The sequence below is a fragment of the Vigna angularis genome, chromosome 8 (genome assembly GCF_016808095.1).
Source record: "Vigna angularis cultivar LongXiaoDou No.4 chromosome 8, ASM1680809v1, whole genome shotgun sequence".
In the NCBI taxonomy this organism is placed as follows: Eukaryota; Viridiplantae; Streptophyta; class Magnoliopsida; order Fabales; family Fabaceae; genus Vigna; species Vigna angularis.
The window spans coordinates 1,066,693-1,081,956 of NC_068977.1; the positions used below are offsets into that span (position 1 = coordinate 1,066,693).

At 27.9% G+C, this 15,264-nt stretch overlaps 1 protein-coding gene and 1 long non-coding RNA gene across 2 annotated transcripts; both read right to left on the reverse strand.

The window, feature by feature from the left end:
- Nucleotides 1-488: 488 nt before the first annotated feature.
- LOC108345460 (uncharacterized) lies at nt 489-2,912 on the reverse strand. The gene is made up of 3 exons (XR_008244877.1): nt 2,763-2,912; nt 2,541-2,613; nt 489-1,229 (listed from the first exon to the last, which is right to left on the reverse strand). It is a non-coding gene; the product is annotated as an uncharacterized LOC108345460 (long non-coding RNA).
- A 7,671-nt stretch (nt 2,913-10,583) lies between these two features.
- On the reverse strand, nt 10,584-14,156 carry LOC108345431 (MYB-like transcription factor EOBII). Its single transcript, XM_017584030.2, has 3 exons — nt 13,952-14,156; nt 13,713-13,842; nt 10,584-11,299 (listed from the first exon to the last, which is right to left on the reverse strand). Exons 1-3 carry the CDS (start codon nt 14,106-14,108, stop codon nt 10,903-10,905), a joined length of 684 nt encoding a protein of 227 aa, XP_017439519.2. The 5' UTR covers nt 14,109-14,156; the 3' UTR covers nt 10,584-10,902.
- Between the last annotated feature and the right edge of the window lie 1,108 nt (nt 14,157-15,264).

A 15,264-nucleotide genomic window follows, 5' to 3' on the forward strand; every position in this document is an offset into this window, starting at 1 on the left:
CAAATGTTATTTGTTATAAGACGTTTTTAAAATTAAATTAACGACTTTTTTTGTAAAACATTTTATAATTTTATTAATATATAATACATATTGTATTAATAGATAGTGAGATTCTTTTAATTGCCAATAATTAAGGATAATTTGATATATTGATAAAAAATTAAATGAGTTATGTATTTTTATTGATGCGTGTGAATATGTTGGAGATAGATGTATTCTATTGAGGAAAATATCATTTTTATTTTTAATATCAAATTCCCTCTCCTTACACCATACCTCATTTTAATCAATAACTCTCAAACGTTAATTAAAATAAAATGTTAACCTTCAAGAACCATTTAATAAATTTAAAAAATTATTTTCTACAATATATTGAATGCTATATGTGACATCCCAAATATAATAATATATATATATATATATATATATATATATATATATATATAAAAGACATTACCAATTTATAATATTAGAAAGCAGTTAAGATATGTACTTAAAGTATTATAGGATTACAGTCTTCCAGAATTTACTAAGAAATTAAAACTTCAAGCACTAGAGTATTCCAAAATATGTCCAGAATTTGAAACATAAAACATAACAAGGTTCTTCAAAATGACATAAGAGAACTAAGAATTCCTAGTGAGTCTAAGATGCAACATCATCTTCATTTCTCTCCAATGTTGCCTCCAAAGAAACCTCATCTTCCTCTGCTCACATCCAAGTGGATGATCATTGCAAAAGAAAACACATACAACAAGCACACAAACAAGCAAGGGTGAGCTAATTATATAAAAGCATGCATCATATCAAGCACATAACATACAAGAGTTAACGTAAATCAAAGCAGTTTAAGGCATACATCCTAGCATGTTATCTTCTAGACTTGACTCGTCCGGACTTTAGAATGATAGTCGAGCTATGGTGGGTCCTGCACTCGTGGTGACTTATGAAACTTGGGTTCCCCACCCTGTCACACTCACGAGGTTAGCATGTTCCGGGCCTTGAGGCATACTGGAAGCCCCCAAGACTAAGACTTTCTGCTACTCCTCACCACATGGATTAATCCATCTACTTGAGTATGATTAACCATTGGAGTTTCAGAATGACCCCCAAGACTGAGCTCCTACTTTCATTCTAAAACACTAAGGATCTCACCAAGAGATCCTACACAGATGGAACTTGATTTACAACTTGGATCATACTTTCATCACTTTGTAATCATATACTTTCTGCCAAAATCAACATATACACAATCTCAACAATATACATTACTCACCACTCACAAATTATAAAAATAACATCTCCACAATTGAATCTAAGTTAATCAATACCAAGAACCAAACAGCTCCAACTAACCCATAACAGCTCATAAAATGCATCAATTTATACATACCTACAAGTAATATAATTATTGATTAACACTTACGTTTCAATATAAGAAACAACAATCCTTACTTTATTTTATATATATATATATATATATATATATATATATATATATATATATATATATATATATATGATAGGTACAGTATCTTGTAAATATACATATTTATATTACATTATAAGCATATCAAACTCTCTTTTCAGACACCTGTTTTGCTGGAATCAAGGCTACTCTGGATTCTAAATTAATCATAACTAACTACCCACCCTGGAAATCATAAAGTGCAAAATGGATATTGGAGTTATTGTTTGGAAATATCAATGCACCATTAAACTAATATATATATATATATATATATATATATTAGTTTAATATAATATAAAAAATATATATTTATAACGTTACATATCATATATATATATATATATATATATATATATATATATATATATATATATATATATGAATCCTTACTTTAAATTCCAAACACACAGCGACTGATTTCCTAAAATTATAATTGACTAGAAATTAACACATGATAACTTTATGCATCTACAATCAACTTGTTTTATTTTATTTTCATCCTAGTAGAGATCTTTCTTTACCCCAATTGGTCACCAGAGAGGACCCAGATGTCTGAACGTATCAAACTCACCTTCGACGCCAGCACATATGACTAGTCACAACTGACTGGACTAGGCCAGGGCTGCTCTATGATCAGGGATGTGTCAACTCAGGTTTTTAAGGTTCCTGTATCCTACCAACAAAGAAAGGCTCTCAACAATTAACAATTAATTTATTTAAATGATCTACCATGTTCTCTTATGCTCTAAATCTTAAATGCCTAATTTTAATATTTTCACTTCCTCTCACAACAACCTCAAACAGTACATGTACATCTATTTAATACCTATATACATGCTATTACAAAACCCTTACTCCAGACCTTCCAACAAGATCAATTTCAGCGAACAAACTCATTCAAAACAAATTAAATTCATCACATCACAACATGCACAATTTTACAATTTCAGTTATAACACCCAATACAATAAAAGTCATAAAACAGTTTCACAAGAGCACACCAGTTCAACATTCATATGCATATATTTTTATAAAATAAATTCATACAAAAATAATTAGCTCCCCTTACCTGGAAAGCTTAACAGTACCACTCCTAGGAACGCTCTAGCAGTACCTCCTCACAGAGGCGAGTTTGACAACACCTATAAGCCACCAAAAATTGGTGCGGAGCACATTTCTTAAAGTTGGAAGGGACAGAGAAACTAAAGGAAAAGCTACCACTAACAGGCAACCAGCAAGTTGCATGGCTTAGGTTCAAGAACGGTTGAAGAAAATGGGAAAAAACACTTACTGGTCGGAATGGAAAAACGTTCGGTTCAAACTGAAGCCCTTGATGCAGTGAGCGCGGAAACACCTTCAAATCAAAATTTGATCGGTTCAGTGAAGAGAAAATCTAGAGAAAAGGCAGAGAGAATTTTAGGACAAGGGTTTTAAAGAGAGAAAGAAAGCTGACAAAATGAAGGAATTCTGATTTTTAAAAAACCCCTTCCTGAGGTCATGGGTCCTTAGCTTATGGGCTGACTGCCTCAACATAAGGCCCAATAGCCTTATTATTTTCAGGCTCTTACAATATATTTCATAAATTATTTTTCTAAAGAATTTAATGAATCATGAAAATTCAACATCTACAAATTTTTAAAAAATTATATTTTTAGTCTTTAAAATTAGAAAAAGAAATAACTTATATATTTTAAGTCTTTAAAATTAAGAAAAAAAATTATTTATATTTTAAGTCTTTAAAATTAGGAAAAAAAATTCACTTTTATTCTTGAAATTAAAAAAAATAGCCTCTATTTTTCAAATAATTTATTATAGACAAACAATAATAATTTGAAAGTTTAAATGTGGCAAATTGCTAACAAGTCATGGAACAATATTTGTTAAAATCAAAAGTATTTAGGATTAAAAACTATTTTAAATTAAAATTTGTATAAACTAAAAGAATTTTTCATTCAACCAACAAAAGCCCTATACCAAAACTAACTTGTTCCTAAAACATCTCCCAACTTTATATACATGCATCTTTATCTGCTCACACTGATAAGATGATCATGAGAAAAGAAACAACTAACTACAAATAACACAAACAAACACAAGAGAAAGATAATGGTGACGCATGGAGGAGATGCTCTCAGTGGTCTCATGATTATATTCGTGTTCCCTTTGGTTATATTTTTGGGTTTCTACTGGTTTTTTGGGTTACTTGCAGGTCAGAGGTTGTTGGTGGTTCAGGCACAATAGTGGCGTGGTGGTTGTTTATGGGTTTTCAGATCGATGGTGGTTGACCGTGGAGTTTGGGTAGTGTGATTTGGGATTTCGATGATGAAGGCTGAACGTCATGGTGACTTCACGATTCCCGACATAGTGAATGTTGGTGGCGCATGGTTGTTGACGGCTTGGTATATAGGAGAATTAGAGTTTCTAATTTTTGGTGATGAAAGTGGAAATGACGTGGCACAAATCATGATATGGCACATTCTGGTTGGTCCATCGTGCATGGATAAAAGAAAAAAATATTTGGATTTGATGTTACTATATATCGCTTTTTTTTATTATTATATTTTTACATGTGTTTTACTATATCATTATAATGTTTTGTCACATCATGTTAACACCGTTACTTGAAAAAAAAAATAAAGGAAAGAAGTCGAATGATACACATTAAATCAATTGTGAACCAAGTTGAATTTTTTAAAAACGAAAATCAAGTAGACACTACGCTTTGGACTATCTATCTAATTAAACCAAAATTCTAAAAAAATAACGACGAATGAAAGAGAAAAAATAATGCAAATAGAATACCAAATAAATTCCAAACCCATTCTTTTAGCTTTATAAAAGCAAAAGATGTTATTGCTTCCAACACCCAAAAATTATTAACGACACTCCTACAATTAGAGGAAAAAACATAAACACTGTTCACCAGCCAGTACCACCGTCACTGTCGTCCTTACTAATTCCATCGTCATCACTATTGCAGACAAAGACAAAGAGAAGCAGAAGAAGAAAAAGAAAAAAAATCCAGGGAAAAAAAATCGTTTCGTAAAGGGTAATATATGAGTTTTGAAAATTTTATTTTGGAAATTTCATTCCAGAACGCCATGAAAATGTTGTTTTAAAAAGCATGTTCCAATTTTTTTTTTCTGAAAAATATATTCCAATAATCTTATCATGGAGATTTCGAAAAATTTATTCTGAAAATTTTCCAAAATATGTATTTCGAAAGTCAATTTTACATAATACAAAATGAATAATTTTGAAAATTCGAGGGAGTGTTCAAATAGATTATAGGGTATTGGAAGTAAAAGCCTAACGAAGACGAAGCCTAACTAATAAAGAATTATTTGTGGGCTTAAATAACAAATGCTTTAAGGTTACTTCTCCATGCACCTCTAACAGTTTTGCTCGCATCTTCAAATTTTCAAAAAATACCAAGACTAACACTTTTGACGTAGGGTAAATTTGGTTAACTTAAGGTAAAATATTTTTACTTTTTTACTCTGCTATTAAATCACACGAAACTTAAGGTAAAATATCCTTTGTAAAATTTCAAAGTAAACCCTAAAAACTGCACCCTCATTTGCTACCATTTCCTCTTAACAGACTGTTAGAAGGTTGCATTAGCACGTGGTGGTGAAGATTTGTTGGTGAATGGACAAAGACGAAGGTTGTTCTTCTTCCTGCGACCACTGTAAAACTAAGTATACGTTGTTTTTCTTTTTTTACTTAGATACGTGCATTTGAAGTTTGAAATTGTAATGTGTATAGACTTATAAACTTAAGATATGTTGTTTTGCGATGTGTTCGAAATATATCAAAGGCTAGATTTCAAAATCCGATAAAAATTTAATGAAATTTTAAAATGACTAAAGCTTAATCGAATTTTAAAATTTAGTAAAGATTTAACTAAATTTTTATGTTTCTAAACTTTTTGTAAAAAGTTATTAAAATTTTTCATATATTAAATTTTTCTTTGATATAAGATTTGTTAAATTTAATAAGGATGAATGGCTACTTCTATGAGTGCATAGAATAACTGAGTATTTCAAAATAACTTTTATAAAGTAATCTTGGAAACATAAAATAACATTTTTCTTAAAGAAAAAGTGAAACACTAGTTTGATAAAAAATAAATAAATACCATACAAAAAAATAAATAATAAAAATATAATATAATTAAGTAGGTCTATTAATTGTGAAAAATAATCTTAAATTTTGTATAGAATTTATTATTAATTAGATTTTTTGAAATGGTTGATTTATATGATTAAGAGTAACATGAAATTATTGTATATACTATAAACTTCTTAGTACGGGTTACCTTAGTAGTTTGATGGTTAGAATCACCTATTACCAATTTAAACACTTAGGTTCGAATCCGTACATAGAGTTGTTCTCAAAATCATAATGAGGTATTTCAAAATACCTTCTATAAAATAATATTGAAAACCTACATTTTTTATAATTAAAAGTAAGACAAAATCATTTAATGTATCACGAACGTTTTGTTACATATCACTTAAGTCACGCGTTCACACACACAAAAATTAAGTGTAAATCAAAGTTATTTCACATATATACTTCTTACTACGAATCATCTGAGTAGTTTGATGGTTTGGAGTACTCTTTACCAACTTAAGTACTTAGGTTTGAAATTTGTAAATCAAAGGTGAGTTAAAAAGAATATGATAAGTTATTTGAAAAAGCCTTTATAGTAATCTAAAAAATACAATGTTTTTCAAACAAAATTAAGCTATTCAATAAGTTATTTGACACTATATTTATATATTATAAACAATGCACAACACTAATCTTGATTGTCATTAATGTCTAGAACATGCTACAATGGTGAACTTAAGATTTCTCACTAGATGCTTAAGATGGAATCAAGCGAAGGGATGCATAACAACTACATACTTATTTTCTCATCATTTTCCAACAAATTATGAAGAGTTTGATATGTGGATAATTTTCTAGAAATGGGAATGAGTTTATGAAGTTTTTATTGCTAGGAAATTTGAAAGACGGGAAACAAATTTGAATTTGTAAGGTTCTATGACGTTAATAATGCCCAGAGACTCCAACAAGAGCTAGATTCAATCAAAATAGGTTTCTCTAAGCTCCATGCATGAGAAAGAAATGGTCAATATTGACAATGATAATGAGATATTTTAAAATGTCTTTCATTTAATAATCCCAAAAATATAATTATTTAATATTTTGTAGGAAATTGTTAGAAAAATTAGGATATAAAAGAGGAACATGCAACTTACAACACAAGAATTAATGTGTTCCTTCTACCACCTAGTCACTTGTTTTTATAATATATATTCTTTATGTGAATGTCTAATTACAATTGGCTAGATATTTCATTAGATAAGTAGAGTATCACATACTTTTTTCAACATACCATTTTCTCAAAGGAAAAAGTGCCAAATTGCATGGGAAGTGTTCTGGTTTGTTATAATACAGTCTTTGTGGCTATATAGGAATATTATAAATTTCAAAAAAATAAGTTAAATTGTTCTTGGATTATAAAACTTATTAAGCCTAAATCTTTTTAAATTAATTTGAAAGAAAGCATAAGATTTCATTTCTCTTATGTTGAATGGTCTTTCAATCCTTTACTTATTTATATAGCCTTAGATTTAATATATATATATATATATATATATATATATATATATATATATATATATATATATATATATATATATGGTTTAAGTACTCCTTGTATTTATATTATATTTAATTTTCTGTTAGTCAATTGAAAAAGAACATAGATATTCTCTTCTAATTATTTCATTGAGGAACTTTTGAAGTAATATGAAATTGGATTCATGATGTGTTCTTATGTTTAATTTTGTGGAGTAGCTTAAATTTTAAATTTTTTTCATGTTCCCCAACCTTCTAAAGTATACAAAAAGACTGCAAAAAATTATTTAAAATTTCTTTTAATATGGACTGATTGATACACTACAAACATGGTGATAATGAATTTAATTATGGATTTGTAACTTTTATTTGTATTACGATAAGTGTATTTAATTTTAATAATGAATTTCACATTTATCTTATTTTGTTTTGTTAATTTTTTGTTAAATTCACTTTAATTTAGTTTGTTTTGTAATTACCAATAGAGAGTCAAAGTAAAAAAAATAAAAAAAATAAATGAATTTCAAGCAAACAAAATTGATACTAGTGTAACTCAAAATTGAGGCTCGAGCCATAAAGCAAATCCATTGTAAAGGAAAATTTTAATCAGTAAATCTGAGACAAAATCATAAAGACTCCTTCCTAAAAAAAGTTATTTCAGGAACTGAAACATAAAAGCATGAAGTCTGGCCATAGAAAAATAAAAAAACATATGCAATGTTAAAAGTTACAAGAAGCATCGTAGAAAAACATTAATCAAAGGTCGTCTAAAAACCAGAAACTATTAAAAAAATTGTTTAAGGTCAAAAAGGTTTTTCAACACGTAAAAAAAATAAAAAAATAAACTTAATATTTAATATAATTAATAAAAACCAATAAGTTATTGATTGGAGGGTACCAGGTTCAATTTGCCCCACGTTTTGAGTTTCAATTTGTATATGAAAAAAAAAATTTGCAATTATGAGAAGAAACTCCACAAAGTCAACCAATCAAATTTAGTCATAGACAAAATCAATATGATATGGAATTGAAAAAAAGAATCTTGTTAAACATAACTTTCCATTACCACCTAGTTTTTTTTAGCTTTTATCTAATCTTTTCACTAATTTTTTTACTAAGTATATCCTAATTAGAAACTTAATATTGCACTTATCTCATGTTAAATCGGTGATCACTTTTTTAAGTGGCCGACCCCAATATCTAGCACATGAGAGTGATCTTTATCCTTCACATATTAAATTGAGTGATCTTTATCCTTCACATGTGAGTTTTCCTTTGGATATGGAGAAAAGTTTTTTTTTTTTTTTTTTTTTCACAAAAAAACACATGCCAAAGTTATAACCCCACTAGTAACTTGCCCTAATTCTTTCCTTTATAAGGTAGTTTCTAGTCACCCACTTTTTCCCTTTGTTTCAATATATATGTTAAGCTAAATCAAAATTAAAGTGTGTCATAACATCAATTGTAACTACCATATTCTAATGTTGTCATTTGCCTAACTTGGTGCTCACAAATGACAAGTAATCTACACCCTTTTTTCTCCAAGATCATGATCCATGAGAATAGTGTAGATGTCTAAGACAACTAGATTATTATGTACAAAATTGCTATTGATAATAGTAGTAATTGTTAGGAATCTTCCATTTTGATTTTCTATCTATTAATAGAGGTGAAAATAGGTCACTTATTCCATATAACTATGACTTGAAATATTCAAATTTATGTGAGAGCATGACATTTTTAAAGAAATAAGTAAAATATATATTTCTACGAAAGACTATTTATTTTAAGAAAGATAGGGTTTAGTTCATTGGAAGAGCCTTTCTAAGTAAATATATAAATATCTTGATTATAATATTCTTGTATTATTTAATTAAACTTAAACATATTGTAAAAATTCACCTTTCTTAATTATTAAGGATATCGATCTACATAAAAGATACAATTATAAAGTTATTAAAAAATAAATTTATATGTCATTTAAGGATCAATGTTAGGTAAAAAATACAACATGTTTATTAACTTTTTAAAAGCCATATAATAATAATAATTATAAAAAAAACAAAAGGTTAGATCCAACCACACCTTAAAAAAACACTTGAACAAGTAAGTTATATCCAAAATTTGATTTACTTTTTAACCAAAGTGAGACAGTTTGAACTTTGTTTCTTTCTACACCCTTTTATAAAGGATGCGAATTAATTAAATAATTATATGTTATGAATGTTATTTAACAGGTAGATGATTTAAGAAGGGCACGTGAAGACTTTTCAACCATGCACTATCTTTGTCGAGAATTAGGTTTACGTCGAAGTCCAATGTCTCGCATGGCCATGATATACATACACGTATATATGTATATATGTATATGCATATGTATATGTGTGCATGTAGTGTGAACCTATGAACACTGGTCTGAAACAAAAATCTAAGACCTCATCTATGATCGAAACGTATCATCATAAAACCGATCGAAATGAGTTAGTGGTTGGGATTTCGCGAAGTGTTAGATTTCTTTTAGGTTCAGTTAGGCAGTGTGATGATGACAATTTCTTTTTCTAAAATGGAAATACAAGTTCATGTCAATGATGGCTTCGTTGTCTTTCTATTTATGTGAATCATCAAAAAGCTTAAGACTACTTCTGGCACTATAGTTAAATACATCGTCATCACGTACACCTCTTTACGTATTCTAGAAGGGAAATCACATCTTTCATAAAACTTCATACTATCTTTTTCCTTCCATACTAGTTAACATTTTTGGATTGATGTAAAATTGTATAGCTTAGATAGAAGAAATACGTTTTTATTTGAGAGAAGAAGAAAAAAAAAATTTTAATCCATTAGGTATGCTATCAAATATAACATTCAACCGATTAAATTAAGAATTAAATATATTTTTAGTTGTTAAATTTGAATGTAAATTTGTAACTTATTGTCTGAAATTTTGATATATTTTAGTCTTCAAACTTTAAAAATAAGTAAATATAATTTTTTTAAACAGAAAACAACATTAATATATTTTTACGTGTTCAACGATATTCTAAATTGATATTTGAGTTAAAATATATTAAATGATATAAATAACTCAAATAAAAGTCTCATACACCATTTAACATGAAAGAAAAAAGTTAATGTTATTGGGTTAAAATTACTATTTTTTTTACTTTAGGGATTAAAATTTATCATTGAGATATAAATAAATTTCAATTTCATTTTTAAGTTTAGAAATTAAAAACATATTTAATCCTTAAATTAATTATAAAGTTATAAAAAAAATAATTACTATTGAAAAATTAATTTATTAGACAAAATAAAATCAGGTGGGAGAATCATATTTTTACGTAAAATTTATCAGAACTGATTAGGTTGAGCTTAAGCTACATAAAGCTGAGACAAATAACATAATTCATACTAGGATTTACTACAACACGAGCATGCCATATTATTCAAAAGTTTTGTAAACCTCAAACATATCTTATATGGTACACCTACCATATTATTTACGATAATCATACAATAATGCACATATACATAAAAGTTCCTACATATATAAATATACTCCAATCCATAAGTAACTTAATCCTTGACTCACATCAAATGCATGGTAACACCACATAAACTTGCCTAATGATGTTATTAGTTAAGCCTGATGACACAATAACAACTTAGGTATATATATAAATATAGATATATATATATATATATATATCATATATCATATATATATATATATATATAAATATATGATTTATGTATGCATGCATGTAGGTTATTCAATCCCCATTGAGCAAGTGAATAGACCACAAATCCTCTATGTTCCAATAGTTGGTGTTGCCGTTGATGTTGTGATTGGTACATGAACTTGATTGATCAGTGATTGGAGGAAACTGTGATGGAAATGGCTCCAAAGTTTCTTGATATGAGGGTGTGGAGTAAGACTCAATTTGCAGTGCCATGTTGGATGCTAGGCTTGTGCTAGAGCTTGCTTGATGATGATGATGATGTTGATGGTGATGATGATGATGATCATTTGTCTCTGAAATGTTACTGTTATTACCCTGTTGCTGTGAATTCTCAGCTTGCTTCATGTGCTTCTGGATTCTGGTTCTCCAAAAGTTCTTAATCTCATTGTCAGTTCTTCCTGGAAGATGCTTTGCAATTTTGGACCACCTTAATAAGAGAAACCATGTTAGATAATTGAAATTTGAAGTGATGGTGAGAAGACAAACTGAAATTTGTGCATTTGGGGTAAAAGGAATGTCATGATAAAGTTACACCAATACTAAATGAAAGTGTTGGCACGTTTTATATTGGTAATAATAAAATATAATAAAAAAAACAGACACCAATATTAAATAAATGTCACATGTCTGTTTTTTCTGCATTTTTCACGTGTCTATATTTGAGACCACGTTCCTTGGTTGAGAATAAAAGTGATGATGGTTTTTGAGTCTCACTTATAAAAGAGTTTGGCTATAAGTTGCTCAATCTCCCTTTGGAGATGCATTTGCTTTGCTACAACATGGGATCTGAGAACACCAAAATCATATTTCTCAATGCAATCCCCAGGTAAATATATATAGTGTACTTTGATTCTAACATTCCTAGGTTTCTCATATTTTGTATATAGATTCTATTAGTATAAAAATGTTTTTTTTTCTGTGTTTTATACAAATTTTCAAGATTTTTTTTCCAACATTCATCTCATAAATTTTTCTTCTATGATATTTATGTACACTTTTATGTATAAAAAACTCCATTATTTATTCTATTCTATCATTTCATCTATGATACTTTCATTTCTTTTGAGCCTTTTCCTCTAATACCCTCTTTAATAGAAAGAGATAGAGAAATAAGATTATGATGATGGTAGATGTATGATTGAATGAAAAGTAAAATAAAATAAGGTAGAGTTAATTAATTACCACTTTTTCATTGATCTTTTTTTTCTATTTCCTTTCAATAAAAAAAAAAGTTTTGAAAATTTTGCTTATTTCTCTATATTTTCATACACCATTTCTATTATAATCCATTCTAGTTCTTTTTTAATTCTACCAAACAAAAAAGTAGTGCTACCTAGGTGCCCAAGAAAAGCCACGTGTCCTAAATTTGTGCCTCCTTTGTTATCCCAACTACAAGGGATAATAACATTTATCAATTTTCCTTAAATATTTGAGTTTTTTTTTTCTTAGATGGGAAGAAGTACTAAGGGTGGGAAAGGTACTAGGGTTGAGTTGTGCACTATCCAAGTTTAGGCCTTTTTTTTTATCTATATTTTCTAAAATTCTTTATTCACTCTTTTATTTTACAATAAATATTTTATTTTTCAGAAAAAAATTAGACCTACAAAATTTTGTCTCATAGGAAGAAGGGTCCTTGAAAATGATTATATGTGAAGAAGAAGAGAAACATAGTAAAAATAATATATTTACTCTAATGCTTTTCAATATATTTTTATTAATTTATTGGATTTAGATGAATAATTAAACCTAATTTATTTTATTGAGGTACCCCATCTATCCCCGTTCGTATACTTTTGTTTAAGAACATATAACTGTTTTTTAGCGTACTGTGTCATTAATTCCCTATAGCTTATCAACTTCTACAACTTGTTTCACTTTTTTATTTTCAGATCTGCACATAATAAATTTATTTAGGGGTTCGTCGTTTTTATTCATTCCTACATATATCTTAACTATTGCAATCTTAATATCAATATCTTCTTATTCTTATATATATATTTTTTATAATTTAACTGTCAAAGATAAGTTACAAAAGATTAAAAGAAAATTAAAGCTAGAAATAAGAGAAATTTTAAAACATATTTACCTTTCACTTTTTTAAATATAAAAATTAATGAGTATTTTGTATTTGAAAAATAAATTAAGAATTAAAATAATAATCATAAACAATAACTTTTATTTAAGGTAATTTTTCGAAAACTTCATTCTCTTCTTGTTCAAGATCTCAAAACCCCCTCACCTCCCAAGCACATGCATGCATGTGTCATGTTGCATACAAAAAAACCTCTAATTTCTTTCATATATATGAATAAAATCCATTTTGAGAATTCCAAAAACTTATGAGAACCGATTTTTAATAGTAATATTTTTTTTAACCTAAATTTTACAAACACCCCATGTGTTCCAATCCTTTTCTTGGCTAATTCAAAACCATGAACAAATTAGATCTCTCTCACTCTAATAATCTTCCATGACACTGCCAATTATGTTCTTGACATGCTTTTACAAACTATATGATATTTTCAGATTACAGAAAAAGGCTAAATAACAATTTCAATGCTTGAAAACCATTATATTTTTTTTTCACTTTTTATTCAAAGATAAACTCTTCTGATTTAGAAATGATGCTCATAAAAAACTTATAAACTTTAATCAATAACATGTTAGAATAGAGTCAACATCTTCTTCTATCTTTCAATTGTGGGAGAAAGTTGGAGAAGAAATTTTCCTTTTGGGGATTAAAATGACATACCTCTCATACCAAGATTCAGATATATAAGAAAGTTGAAAATGTGCACTTTATTGCTAGTATATGTATATTTTTAGATATATATATTCACCTATTACCCCACTTTGAATGAAGCTCAAAGATCAAAAGCTGTTCTTCTGTTGTAATGTTCCCTCTTCTAACATCAGGACGAAGGTAGTTTAGCCAACGAAGTCGACAACTTTTTCCAGTTCGTTTAAGACCTACACAAATATTCATACATCAACATGATGATATATATATATATAACCCTAATTAGGGTTTATAACAAAAAAAAAAAGATGAATAATAAAATAATTAACATATATTTACCAGAAGCTTTGGCTAGAGAATTCCAAACACCTTCACCATGATTTGCAATATAGTTGATCAAGATCAAATCTTCTTCCATGGTCCATGGTCCCTTTCTCACTTCAGGATCATGAGATGATGTTGAGTTGCATGGTTTTTTGTCCATTATGTTGTACATATACACATAAGAGAGAGAAAAAAGAAGAAGAAGAGAAGACGTGGAAATCATAATGAGTGTTGGAGGGTTTAAATAGAGGATAATTAAATTTAAGATTATTTATTATAATAATGCATTGTCCTTTTGTAATAACACTAGGTTTTGCTGCCTAACCATGTTCATCATATGAGCATGCATGCATGAATATCGCAATAATTAATATATATTGGAAAAATGACTACTTTTGGATTGTGAGATAAACTATAACTTAGTAGACAATAGTGACCCTTGGATCCTCTGAAGACATAAAAGCATATGCATCAGAAGCATGTGATGTGTGTTGTACATTTTTCGAAAGAGGAAAGAAATTTACGACATTTAGTTCAAGTATCACAAGTCTTATGGATAATGGAAGAAGGTAACCTTCAACTCCTTTAAAGAATTAAAAATTAATTATAGGCCTACAAATCTATATGAAATATAGAGAGACCAAGTGGAAGAAGAAAGTATATGTATAATAGGAGTTTGAATAATTGTTAAAGTGTTAATTAAGATTTTATAAGTGTTTCCTTTTAAGTTATTAACATTTATGTGATTGTTTACAGAAAAAAAAAATGAAAAACATATCATTTGAATAATAAAAATATAGTTTACTTATACTTTATAGTTCATTGAGAGAGAATCTATACTTTGACTATTAAAGTTTTATGTAGAATCGTGATTTATACTTAGCCAAAAATTATAAAAATATTATTTCATTTTTATAGATTATGTTTTTCTTAAAATCGTAGTCTATGATGTAATTAATGCAATAAGATTGTTTTTGAGATGGGTTGGAATAGATTAACCTATATTCTATTTATTTTGATATGTAAAATTTACAAATTTGTTGTATTTTTTTTTGGTTTATTACTAACTTATTTTTAAATGACATAATAGTTTTTTATATTGAAATGACTCATGATTATGGTTGGTTCATTTTAATATGTTTGGACACTTTTGCATTATGCTTTTATGTTACGATTGTAAGATATACTTTTTATAATTATTAATTTGATTTTTTTTTATAAGTTTTTAAACCATTCCTATTTTTTACCTTTCTTTTTGTTTAGAGTTCACAATTTAGAAATAATCAACTTTCGATTAATATTGTCTAATTAGAATTTTAATTTGTGTT

Bases quoted from the DNA above. Each gene is read 5' to 3' on its own strand.
- LOC108345431 (XM_017584030.2), bottom strand. From the start codon at position 14,108: ATGTACAACATAATGGACAAAAAACCATGCAACTCAACATCATCTCAT. The intron at 13,843-13,951 runs GTAAATATATGT...ATATTTGTGTAG, and splicing joins TTCTCTAGCCAAAGCTTCTG to GTCTTAAACGAACTGGAAAA. The intron at 11,300-13,712 runs GTGAATATATAT...TCTCTTATTAAG, and splicing joins CATTCAAAGTGGGGTAATAG to GTGGTCCAAAATTGCAAAGC.